Below are 12,469 nucleotides of genomic sequence, written 5' to 3'. Positions count from 1 at the left end.
CTAAATCCCCAAACTTCCCAACACCGCCTTCAAGAGGGTTAATCTCCCACCTATTAAAAGAGTAGTTGCTTTCCAGTTGGAAAGTTTAGACTTAAGTTGTAACATCCGAGTCTTCAATGTATACTTTTATTTAATTTTTTTATGTGAATTGGAAGGCCACAACGTGGTGGAAGCACCACTACGACGTGACATGACCCGGATCAAACGCGACTCTATTTAATTCTCTCACGACGTGGCGTTATGTAAGCCACGGCGTGGGGACTGTTTTGGGCTAAAACCCTAATTTGCGGGGTTGGTGCCCTATTTAAGGGCACTAACTCCTAGGGTTGCCTCATTTAGCAGCTTCCACCCTCAAGAAACTACCTCATCCAAACCCTAGCCTCATTGTAGGAGATCTTAGCTTGTATGGTCACTTTTGGTGTTTTGAAGGAGAAGGAATCATTATTGGTGGATTTATCTAGCTTGTAAATCTCATCATCATCTTTTTGTTTACTTTTTGGACCATTGTAAGTATCAAAGACTCAAGCTTTATATTATAAGCATGTTAGATCTAGATCGCTCATTTTTCTCTATGTTGGGTTGGGTAGAATGCATGAAGTCCATAAAGTTAGCAACTTTATGGATTGTTGAGGTCCCTTAATGGACATATGTTCCAGATATGAAGTTTGTTGCTATTTTAGGCTCCATGCATGTGATATTTTGTGGTATTTCTTCATTTTTGAACTAAGTTTGAGTGTTCGACTTGCATTGGACATGCAATACTGAAAATCACTGATCTTTGTGAGGTATTAGGCCTTAGGAAGGGTTCTGGAAAGTTTGAAGGAATGGCTTAACAAGTTAAGAGCTAAATTTGTTAAGCTGTTGGAACCCAGTTCCCACAACGTGCCGTTTAGGTGGCCACGACGTGGCCACTGGGGAGGGTGCCCGATTGTTTTGTCTTGGAGTGCCCACGACGTGGCCTATGGGTGGCCACGACGTGGAGACCTATCGAAGTTGAATTTGACCGTTGACTTTTTGATCATAACTGACTTTTGGTCAATTTAGAGGTTTTAGGGTGTAGACTTAGTGGGTACTTCTTTATTGTTGTTAGGTGTTTTGTAGTATCAGTCTTTACCGTGTGAGAACTGTTGTGTTTTAGTTGCTACCTGCGAGGTGAGTCTTCTCACTATACAATAAGACAATAGGTGCCAATTGTGCATACTGTCTTTGTGACTCTTGCTATTATGCGTGTATGTTGTATGCATGGAGCCGATCTGGGCTCGGAGTCATTACAGACTCGAGTTTGATACAGACGCGATGGAGCCGATCTGGGCTCGGAGTCAACATGGACTTGGGGTTGATACAGACCCAGGGTTGTTATGGACCCGATACAACTACGTGTTGTTATATATGTTGTATTTTGTGGGAACTCACTAAGCTTCATGCTTATAGTTGTTGATTTACCGTGTTTCAGGTACTTAAGATGATCGCGGGAAGGCGAAGGCTTGATTGTACACATCCATTTATAGTTTCTGTGATTCCGCATGTTTTAATACTCTGATATTTTGGGATGATTGTTTTTGATACTTATGTTTTGTTTGACTTGGGTTTTGTGGAAACAATGATTTTACCTTATTAAAAATGAAAAGTTTATTTTGAAAAATAGAATATTACATAAATTTCTTCAGAATCACCTTCCATGAGTCAACATGATTCATATTATCACTCATCGGGACACCAAGATAAATGAAGGGTAAATGCAAAGCATTACACTCAATAACACCGACAAGCTTCTCCACTTGACTGAAGCTACAAATTAACTTACTTTTAATTAAGTTAGTTTTTAGCCTACAAGCTAAGCACGTTTGATTTAAGAAAATACACCCAGAATTCTCTAACTCCCAATCAGATAACAAAATAACATCATTATCATAGTGTTGGATTAAGGTGTCTAAGGCCTTAACTAAATTGATATAATCTTAGTGAATAAAAGTAAAATCCTTTTTGGGGTGCCCTCAATAATTAGAAATAAATAGAAATGACTTTAAGAGAGATATAAAATGATTTGTTAATTTATTATATGATTAATAAATTAATTAGAAATAGTTGGAATTAATTAATTATTGATCTGAAATTAATTTAGGATTAATTGGAATTAATTAAAGGTGCAATAGCTGAATTGTAATTGTTCAATAGTTGAACAAAAGAAGCAATTCTAGAACCCTCCATGGTATGGATGGTTTTATGGAGGGTTTTAGGGTTTTTGGAAGCCTCATATAGCTGATAAAGATAACTGTCTTGAATAGATAAAAGATTAAAATGTGAATATTTTATTATTCAAACTAGGGTTTATCTTGGAGATCCCCTAGCTATAAATAAAGCCTTTTGGGCTCAAAATCCCGTGGTTAATCAATCCAAGAAGGAGAAATCCGAATTTCTCATCTTCCATTCTCTCTCCTCTTAATTTCTAGTGTTATAGGGTTTTGGGTGTGAACCATTACAGACATCCACATTATTGGTGCTTGCTTTCCAAAGGAGATTCAACGAGAGTTGTTTGCATTATTCGATTTTTGCAAAAGGTGTGTATTCTAACCTGTATCATTCGATTTACATAGGTTAGAAGTTTGTTTCATAAGTATGTTGCTATAACTTGAGAAAATGCCATAGACTTCGAGGTTGCATGTATGCTAGTATGATTATGATATCGTTGTGTAATTAATCTTGTTTGAAACCTAGAAACCCATCACATAGAACAAGTTACTCCAAGTTAGAGTTTCCCATTTTTACCCCTAAAAAACCATTAACTCTGTTAGCTTCTTGGAGAGCTATATGAAGACCTTCCACTACTATAATGAAAAAAGGAGAAAGTATGTCACCTTGTTAGAGTCCAAGCTCAATGACAAACTCATCAATAGGAGCCATATTGACTAGAATTAAAGTTGTAGATTTAAGGGCAACTTTGATCCAATCACACCAAATCATACCAAACTTTGTCTTCTCCATCACCTAAATCAAGTAACCACACTAATTAATTATAGGACTTCTCGAATTTAACATCAAAGGACCATCAAGAACTTGACGACCTTTAATGAAAGTTAATTTAACATCAAAGGACCATCAATAATTTGACGACCTTTAATGGAAGGTAATTATTTAACACCAATCAAACTTCCAATAACTTTAGCTAAACGATTAGCTAAAAGTTTTCTATTTATGTTGTATTGGAAACTAATCAAGCCGATTGGACAGTAATCATGAATAAACTTTGGGTCTCCTGTTACCTATTTAACATGTTTTAAATTGGCATGACTTCTCATTAACGTATATAACATCATATGTACTTTCTAAAATAACATCTAATGTTCTGAAATGACTTCTTATTTACTAATATGGTATGCATATAACCTAATAACCTAACAAATGGGAAGTCACTTTATAAACCAAGATGTTATTTCATAGAGTACATATAATGTCATGTAGGTAAATAAGAAGTCATGTTAGTTTTACCACACGATAACCACGAAATATGGGGTCATAGTGAAAATTTCTTTGAAAAACAGGTGTTTTTTATTTAGCAAAATAAAATATAGTGGTTAAACCACAAAAAATAATCAAAATATAATGGTTTTGATGTATAGTTCCCATTATCCTTGGGTGGCATTGGCAGGTTTGTTGTGATCAGTAGGACCATGTAATCTGCTTCAAATATTTGTTGTTGCTGTTTTTGCTGTGGGTGTTTGTTGTTTTTGCTGTTGTTGATTGTTGTTGTTGTTGTTAATATTGTTGTTTTGTGCTGTTGTTGCTGATTTGTGTTGTTAATATTGTTGTTTTTGCTGTTAATATTGTTGTTTTTGTTGTTTTATTGTTGTTTTTGTGTTAATTAAAAGTGGGAAATGTTTTTAGTAGCTTATTTTTTAAAAGATTAATTTTTTGTAAATGTTTTGGTTTTATATCTTGTACTTATATTGTTTGTATAGGTTAATTTACATAATTTACATAGCATGTATAAAATAACAAGTTTTAATACTCAAGACGTCGGGTTCCCGGAACCGGAACCGGTTCCGGCAGTTCCGGGAGCGGTTCTAGTTTTCTAGGAACCTGTGTAGGCGATTCCGGTTCTAATTCCAAAAACTTAAGAACCGCCGGTTCCGGGAGCGGTTCCGGTTCCGGCTAAAATAGGCGGGTACCCGATTATGCTCATCCCTAATCATGAGGGTTATTCCAAACATATTTTGGGCCCAGTGAGAAAAAAAATGGACCCTTAAAATACACAAATATCAAGTTTTTTATAATAACTCAATAATTGAAAAAAAAAAATTACTTAGTACTATCTTTTAAATATGACCATTTCCATAAAAAAAATTAGGCCCCTTTAAAAGATGAGTCATGAACGGTCGCTCCTATCGCCTACCCTCTGGGACAGATTATAGGCCAAATTTTTTATTAAACATTGTTATGATGTTTTTGTTTCACTTTCCGACAAGCTAGTTTTCCTTGGTTTCACTTTTCGACGAACGTAACAAACACGTTTTTTTTTTTATTTTTTATAAAATAAGAAGACCCACATTCAAAAATGATTTTACTATTTTTTTATGAATATTTTTAAAAGTACTATATAAAGCTATGAGGCATGGAGAAAAATATCCTATACGGCATGCCGTGGAGAAGAGGAACACCTCCCCCTCCCTATACGGTTATCCCACACTTGTCTTCCATTTGCAGGAGGAACCAAATGTATGGTAATTCTATTTCAACTATATCTACGGGTGAAATATGAATCCATTTCAATTGAATAAATAGATGGGTTAAAGTGAATCTATTTCACACACCTCTCTAATCAATATGTAAGTCCATTTTAATTGACTTCATGGGTCAAGATGAATCCAAAGGAAAATAACATGATGCTTATATGGCAGAAAAAAAGTGTAGAAAGTATGGTAATAGTCTTATTGTAGATATATATTTTTAAAATGCCACACTTAACAGAACTCCCTAAATTGGGCACAACGCGAAGGAGTCGACCCTGATTCAACAAAAAAGGACACGACATGTTTAGTTGCGGCTGAAATTGGTTTGACTTTTCAACGCCATCCATGGCATACAAAACTACAAAAAAGTGAAATTCATCCCACCAATCACAACCTCGACTCTCCTTCCTACACTCATCTTCCTCTTGCTTCCGTGTCCTCTCATCCGCCACTCCTTGCGCTACTACTTCCCACCCTCTATCATGGCTGCCATCGCTTCCCTCTGATGCTCAGGGTTAGGGTTTAATTCAATAACCCATAAAACATTTCCTCAGTAATATGGCGGCATCGTGTTTTTCTGCATCAACTTCACCTGAACTTGGGTTTCTCCGTCCAGACACTTGCGTTAACAAACTTCGTTTCTCAATTTCTAGACGTAATGCTCTCCGTAAATTCAATCGTTCCTCATCCACAGTTGCTATTAGAGGTCGAATTCGAGCGGTTGGGAGGGATGAAGTCGTTGTAGTTGAGAAGGAAGATGGGAAGATCGATCTGGGTGGTAATGGGAGTTATAAATATGTTAATGGGAAGAATTCGAACGGGAGCGTTGTTGGTGAAAATGGGAGTCTCATGAAGTATGTTAATGGTAATGGGAATGGTAGTGCTAATGGAGGCGTTGCGATGAAAATTGGGGAAAAGGTTGGGGAGAAGAGGGATGAGAAGAAGAAGACAATTGAGGAGATCGGTCAAGAAGATGCTTGGTTTAGGAAGAAAAATGGAGCTGGCAAAGTTGAGGTATATGTTTGAACAATTTCTTGTTTTAATTCTGTATCATTCTGATACAAGCTTCATTTGTGTAGGTATCTGTTGCTCCTGGTGGACGATGGAATAGATTCAAAACTTATTCAACCATTCAAAGGACTTGTGAAATATGGGGTTTTGTTCTGACATTTGTCTTCAAAGCCTGGTTCAACAATCAGAAATTTGCATATCGAGGTTGGTCTATCAGTTATCATTTATCATCACCATTGTTGTTGTTATTAGTTTTTGGTTTAACTCTTTGATTGCTACAGGGGGGATGACTGAGCAGAAGAAAGCTCAAAGGAGAAAAACTCTAGCCAAGTGGTTGAAGGAGAGTATTTTGAGATTAGGGCCTACATTCATCAAAATTGGACAACAGTTCTCAACAAGAGTAGACATTCTTGCCCAAGAATATGTTGATCAGTTATCAGAACTTCAGGTATATAATATATCATAAACACATTAATTACCTTTTGACTTTTCACAAATGAGCTAACTCTGAATCTTTATACAGGATCAAGTTCCTCCTTTTCCATCAGAGACTGCTGTTTCCATCATTGAAGAAGAGCTTGGATCCCCTGTTAATGAAGTGTTTGATTACTTTGATTTTGAACCAATTGCTGCTGCTAGTCTTGGTAATACAAGTTTGTTCATATTTCAATAAAAAAGTTTATGTTGGTCAAATGGTCAACCATTCATTATTTTCAAATTCAGGTCAAGTACATCGAGCAAGATTGAAGGGTCAAGAATTGGTTGTTAAAGTACAAAGACCAGGTCTCAAGGATCTTTTTGATATTGATCTTAAAAATCTGAGGGTTAGTGTAAAGACTTCTCATTAGTTGAATCTTTGTTATAAAACCTTTCTACAAATGAGTGGATGTATATAATTAACACTTTGTTGCAATATCTTTTGTCATTTTATTTCTCAGGTAATAGCAGAAAATCTTCAAAAACTTGATCCTAAATCTGATGGAGCAAAAAGGGATTGGGTTGCTATCTATGATGAGTGTGCTAATGTGTTATACCAGGTAACTCTTTTCTACTACAAAACTTGGATTTTCAAATCATAAGATGTGAAACTCATACTCTTTTAGAATATTAATCCACTCCTTTTAGGTTTTTAAAACCAAGGTCTAAGATGCATGTAAGAATTTCTCATGAGTTACATTTGTATTTTTTTAATTTTTTCAGGAGATTGATTATACAAAGGAGGCTGCAAACGCCGAGTTGTTTGCAAGTAATTTCAAAGATCTTGATTATGTAAAAGTCCCAAGCATATATTGGGAATACACCACTCCACAGGTTAATATTTCAGTAAAAATATAAACTGATCTTGGATTTTATAATTTTATCAAAGTTTTTTCTTATCCCTTTTTGGCTCAATAGTTTGATTCATATGTAGGTGCTTACAATGGAGTATGTCCCAGGAATCAAGATTAACAGAATACAAGCTTTAGATCAATTAGGTGTTGATCGACAAAAGTAAGTCTAGTATTTTCTTTTTCTTTTTTTCAAATTTTCAATTTTCTTTTTCTTTTTTTCCAATAGGCTGAGTAGGTATGCTGTTGAATCCTATTTGGAACAAATTCTCTCTCATGGTTTCTTCCATGCTGACCCTGTGAGTTTCTTGTCTTGTATTTATCCTTTCTGTATATCAAGATCTTTGTTTATTATTTTTTTTTATCTTTATCCATAATAGCATTGTACTTTCATCTTTTTACCCATAATATAAACATACTTTCATTTTTTTACTGATGATAGCAATATGTAGTTCCATAATAGCAATGTACTTACATTTCTTTACACAAAAATAGCAAATACTTACAAATTTACAATAACATGCAAATATATATATATATATATATATATATATATATATATATATATATTGTAGCTAGAGTAAAAGTATGTTACCATTCTTTGCAATTTGCCTAATACAATTCACATGCCAATTATAATAAAAAAAAATTACCTTCTTTTATACAGCATCCTGGTAATATAGCTGTTGATGATGTGAATGGTGGAAGGCTAATATTTTATGACTTTGGAATGATGGGAAGGTAATTATTTTATTATTTCTCAAACAAAAAAGTTATATTTTTCTTGAAATACTGAGTCTTGAGTTGTTTGTTGCAGCATAAGCCCGAATATCAGAGAAGGTTTATTGGAAGTTTTTTATGGAGTTTATGAGAAGGACCCAAATAAAGTTCTTCAAGCAATGGTTCAAATGGGTGTTCTTGTGCCAACTGGCGACATGACAGCTGTCAGAAGAACAGCGCTTTTCTTCCTTAATAGGTTACAATCAAAATTATATACTTTTTTTTTTCTTAAATATAAATAGGGAAATCTCCAGAAAAGTCCTAAAATTTTACCCTAATTTACGAAAAAGTCCCAAACTAAAATTTGTTTACGAAAAAGCATGAATTACCGGTAAAAATGGCGATTTGACCCCGTTTTTCCGGTTTTATTACTTACATGTTTCACTAAAGTCCCATTATTTTACCCCAATTTGCGAATAAGTCCCAAAATAAAATTTAGTGATGATTTAGCCCTTTTCTTAATATAACATACATTTTATCGGTTTCATTGCTGACATAGACACCTAGTCATTAAATTAGTTGATAAGATGGATACGATGAGTTATATAATGCTACATTTACTGTAAAATTTGATATCCATCTCATCGGCTCATTTATGACTATGTATCTAGGTCCGCAATGAAACCAATAAAATGTGTGTTTCCAGGAAAAAAGGGCAAAAAATGAGTTGATGCCTGATGAGATGGATATATTGTGTTACATAAGATTAGATAGACAATTTGATATTTCTTATAAACGTAAAAAATAACGCAGTTGTTGCTAGTTTATATAATTATTGTAGTCTTCGTTGGATGCATTTTATGTTCCAAAAAAATATATAATACATTAGGATATCAAGTTTTATGCTAAACCTAGCATTATATAACTCAACATATCCATCTCATCATCTCATTTAATGACTAGGCGTCCGAGTCAGCAATGAAACCGGTAAAATGTATGTTACATAGAGAAAATAGCCAAATCGTCACTAAATTTTAGTTTGGGACTTATTCGTAAAATAGGGTAAAATAATGGGGACTTTAATGAAACATGAAAGTAATGAAACCGGTAAACTGGGAAATATGGGTCAAATCACCATTTTTACCGGTAATTCATGTTTTTTCGAAAACAAAATTTAGTTTAGGACTTTTTCATAAATTAGGGTAAAATTTTAGGACTTTTCTGGAGATTTCCCATATAAATATATATATTTTTATGGATGTATGACATGTACACTTTTTACAGTTTTGAAGAACGACTTGTGGCACAAAGAAAAGAGAGAGAATTGGCTACACAAGAACTTGGATTTAAGCAACAATTGAGCAAAGAGGAAAAAATAGAAAAGAAAAAACAGCGTCTTGCTGCAATTGGTATTGATTTTTATTATGCATTTATCAGATTATATAAATTTTAGCAGTTAGTGATATTGTTAATTACTTTTTTCTTTTAAATGTTTAGGGGAGGATCTATTGGCTATTGCAGCAGATCAACCTTTTCGATTTCCTGCCACCTTCACCTTTGTTGTTAGAGCTTTTTCAGGTTTCTTTTTTTTCTTTTTAAAATTTAATATTTATTAATTGATAATTTTTTACTAATCTTACTTTAATTACTTTAATCCTTCAGTTTTAGACGGCATTGGGAAGGGTCTTGACCCTCGTTTTGATATAACTGAAATTGCTAAACCGTGAGTTAATTTTTAATTTTTTTATAAATCTAGACATTCTTACCTAAAGTTCTATAAATAAAGGCTTCTTTTTTTTATAAATATTTTTAGATATGCTCTGGAATTACTAAGGTTTCGTGAAGCTGGTGTTGAAGTGGTCATCAAGGTTTTTACTTTTTAACCATTTGTTGGTATGCTTTTTCCCTAATGTAGATTCAAGAATTAATTTTATATTTTAATTTTATGTTACAGGACTTCAAAAACAGATGGGAGAGACAATCACAAGCTTTTTACAACTTATTTAGACAAGCTGACAGAGTTGAAAAACTCGCTCAAGTTATTGAACGATTGGTAATAATATTAACTTTTCTGAAAAACTTAACTATACTTTTTATTTTTATTATTTTTAATTTAAACCACAATACTTTTTTTAACAGGAGCAAGGTGATTTGAAGTTAAGGGTTCGAGCATTAGAGTCCGAGAGGTCATTTCAACGTGTTGCTGCTGTTCAAAAAACAATCATAAATGTAAGTTTTTATTTATTTATTTATTTTAATATAAAGTATAAACATATCTCCTAATTTTCGAATTTTAATTTTATCTGTGGTTAAATGGGTCAGGCTGTAGCTGCTGGAAGCCTAGTCAACCTAGCAACAATTTTATACATGAATTCAATAAGAGTAAGCATCAAATTTCATTTATACTACAATGATAATACATAAATAAAACTTGTTTAAATTTCTCATTTGATATATAAAATACTTTCAGGGTCCTGCTACAATATCATATATCTTTTGTGCAATTTTTGGATTCCAAGTTCTTTTTGGGCTACTGAAGGTTAAAAAACTCGATCAACGGGAGAAATTGATTACTGGAACAGCTTAAATAAACCGTAAGTAATTTACTTTTTTACCCATTTACTTCATGAATCCATGACAATATGGTAATTGTGTGCAGGGTTAAAAGAGTAAATACATGTTCATGATGACCTAACCTTCAAAGAGAAAGGCTGTGGAGTTTTGTAGACAAATGGTAAGCATTCCCATGTGCTTAAATTTGACCCACCCATATCCATATCCATGTGCTTGAACTTGAACCATATTTCCATTTAGGGTTTTGGGGTGTGTGGTGTGTGATGTTTAAATGTTAGTAACCCTAAATACTGTAGATATATTATATATATCCCCGTAAGAAATGACATTGGTATTATTAGTACTGTAGTCAATTTTCTATGATCGGGGGATGATTTGTTTGGTATTATGTTAAATGTAATATGGTGTAAAAGTGTAATGGTAATGTATTTATGTTAATAAAGGTATTTAATGAAATTTTTTTATTAAATATTTACATTACATTGGTGTTGTGTACATGTTATGGAGCAATATAGGTCCTGGCTCTACCTATTAATTTTTGTGGGGTCACATTGACCAAGGTTGTCAAGATTGAGATCTTGATCTTAGGATCGTAAGATCTTATGGTCATACCAATGAAAACCTTGCCGGATCGCAATATGATCGTTTTGTATGTAAGATCGTAGGATTGGGATCGGGATCCAATCCCATCCTATCAATCCATGAAAATTTCCAAAATTTAAACCGATTTTTATTATATTTAGTATTTACCCATTTATTGGTTGACTCAGCCTACTTACCCAAAGGTCAATCGAGAATAGCCCCATTTTTGTACTGCTTTATGAACCGTAAATGACCAACAACCCTACAAATCTTTTTCTCCTTTTACATTTTACCTATATCGATGGTAGAATTTGAGATTTAACTTCAGATTGTTATTAATTTCTTCCTTCAATAGTTCACTCCCAACAATAAAGGTGAGCTTTTTGCTAGATTCTTTTCCTTAACTTCTCAAGCTCTTTTCATACCTACATACAAAGTTTAATAAATAAATGTTAATTGTAATTATACAATTTGAGTCTACCATATAAATATGACCACATAGAAAATTTAAGAATCAAATAAAAATTTTGTCTATAATACCGTAAATCTGATATTCAAGGAAATAAGATCATTCTTAATTTAGATTCTAACTTCTTAGCCTATTTTTGATATAGTTCATGTATTAATATTTAGAGAAACTGGTAGGCAAGGATGTTGATATTAAGTGTTGTATATTGTTGTTACCGGTAAAAAAACTAAGTTTTATTTTAAACTTATAAGTTTTTTTTCATGGTAAGTATATATGTTGCTATAATTTGTAAAAAAACCCACATAGTTATTGCAGTTTGTAGAGATTGTTGAGTATCGAGTCCAAGTTAATAGGTTGCACATTTAATATGAAAAGTTATACATTGTTGTTTTGTCTGACTTAATCTAGACTAAATGATGTAATATGTTAAGCCAAAAAAACCTTATGTAATGTTTTATGAGATTTCAAAAATAGAAACATAATTTTGTTAGTCATAGAAAGCAATCTTTGAATGGTTGTATTTACTGTACAGAAACATATCTAAATTAGAATAATTATAGTTTAACCCTTTCTAGATTAATTTTTTTTTATAAAATCCATCCCCTTAATAGTGAATAAAAGATAAATTAAAAGAGACATTTAAAACATGAAAAAATCACAAAAGGTTATTGTTAAAAATGGTATAATAATGTAATTTAAAAGTACATTCCTAAAAATGATATAATATGAAGTTATTATATTCGACAATAAGGTCAGAAATAGTAACCAAGTTGAGATAATCAAACAAACATAAATAGTAGCAACAACCGATTTGATCCATTTTTAAATTAAATTACCGATTTACCCTTCTGATGAACATTGTCCATACTAAATTAATGATTTACCTTCGGATAAAAAATGATAGTATCATGCAAAAAGAATCATTTTAGTACACGTGTCATCTTAATATCTATTGTTGAATTGCTTTTCCAGCCCAATGTTTTTCTAGTTTCGTAAGTCAAATTACCCTTTTGCCATTATATTTCTTTACTTAAAGGTTTCCTGCATTTAATTTGCAA

At 32.9% G+C, this 12,469-nt stretch overlaps 1 protein-coding gene across 1 annotated transcript; it reads left to right on the top strand.

Annotated features, from left to right (window-relative positions):
- Positions 1-5,100: 5,100 nt before the first annotated feature.
- Positions 5,101-10,829, top strand: ATH13 (ABC2 homolog 13). The gene is made up of 20 exons (XM_079078916.1): positions 5,101-5,741; positions 5,807-5,942; positions 6,020-6,186; positions 6,262-6,382; positions 6,462-6,562; positions 6,677-6,775; positions 6,939-7,049; positions 7,150-7,229; positions 7,296-7,365; positions 7,734-7,807; positions 7,884-8,042; positions 9,071-9,195; positions 9,284-9,364; positions 9,449-9,509; positions 9,600-9,654; positions 9,741-9,839; positions 9,926-10,015; positions 10,109-10,168; positions 10,257-10,380; positions 10,446-10,829. The coding sequence occupies exons 1-19, from the start codon at positions 5,286-5,288 to the stop codon at positions 10,371-10,373; spliced, it is 2,262 nt and encodes a 753-aa protein (XP_078935042.1). The 5' UTR covers positions 5,101-5,285; the 3' UTR covers positions 10,374-10,380; positions 10,446-10,829.
- The last annotated feature ends 1,640 nt before the right edge of the window (positions 10,830-12,469 follow it).

Source organism: Lactuca virosa, chromosome 2 (assembly GCF_052849685.1).
Source record: "Lactuca virosa cultivar CGN04683 chromosome 2, Lactuca_virosa_CGN04683_v6, whole genome shotgun sequence".
NCBI classification, from domain to species: Eukaryota; Viridiplantae; Streptophyta; class Magnoliopsida; order Asterales; family Asteraceae; genus Lactuca; species Lactuca virosa.
The sequence above is the reverse complement of the archived record's forward strand: the minus strand, read 5'-3'. Positions and strand labels throughout refer to the sequence as shown.

Excerpts from the sequence above, each read along its gene's own strand:
- ATH13 (XM_079078916.1), top strand. The coding sequence starts at position 5,286 with ATGGCGGCATCGTGTTTTTCTGCATCAACTTCACCTGAACTTGGGTTT. Across the intron at positions 9,365-9,448 it reads TGTTGTTAGAGCTTTTTCAG|TTTTAGACGGCATTGGGAAG; the intron begins GTTTCTTTTTTT and ends TTAATCCTTCAG. Across the intron at positions 9,510-9,599 it reads ATAACTGAAATTGCTAAACC|ATATGCTCTGGAATTACTAA; the intron begins GTGAGTTAATTT and ends AAATATTTTTAG.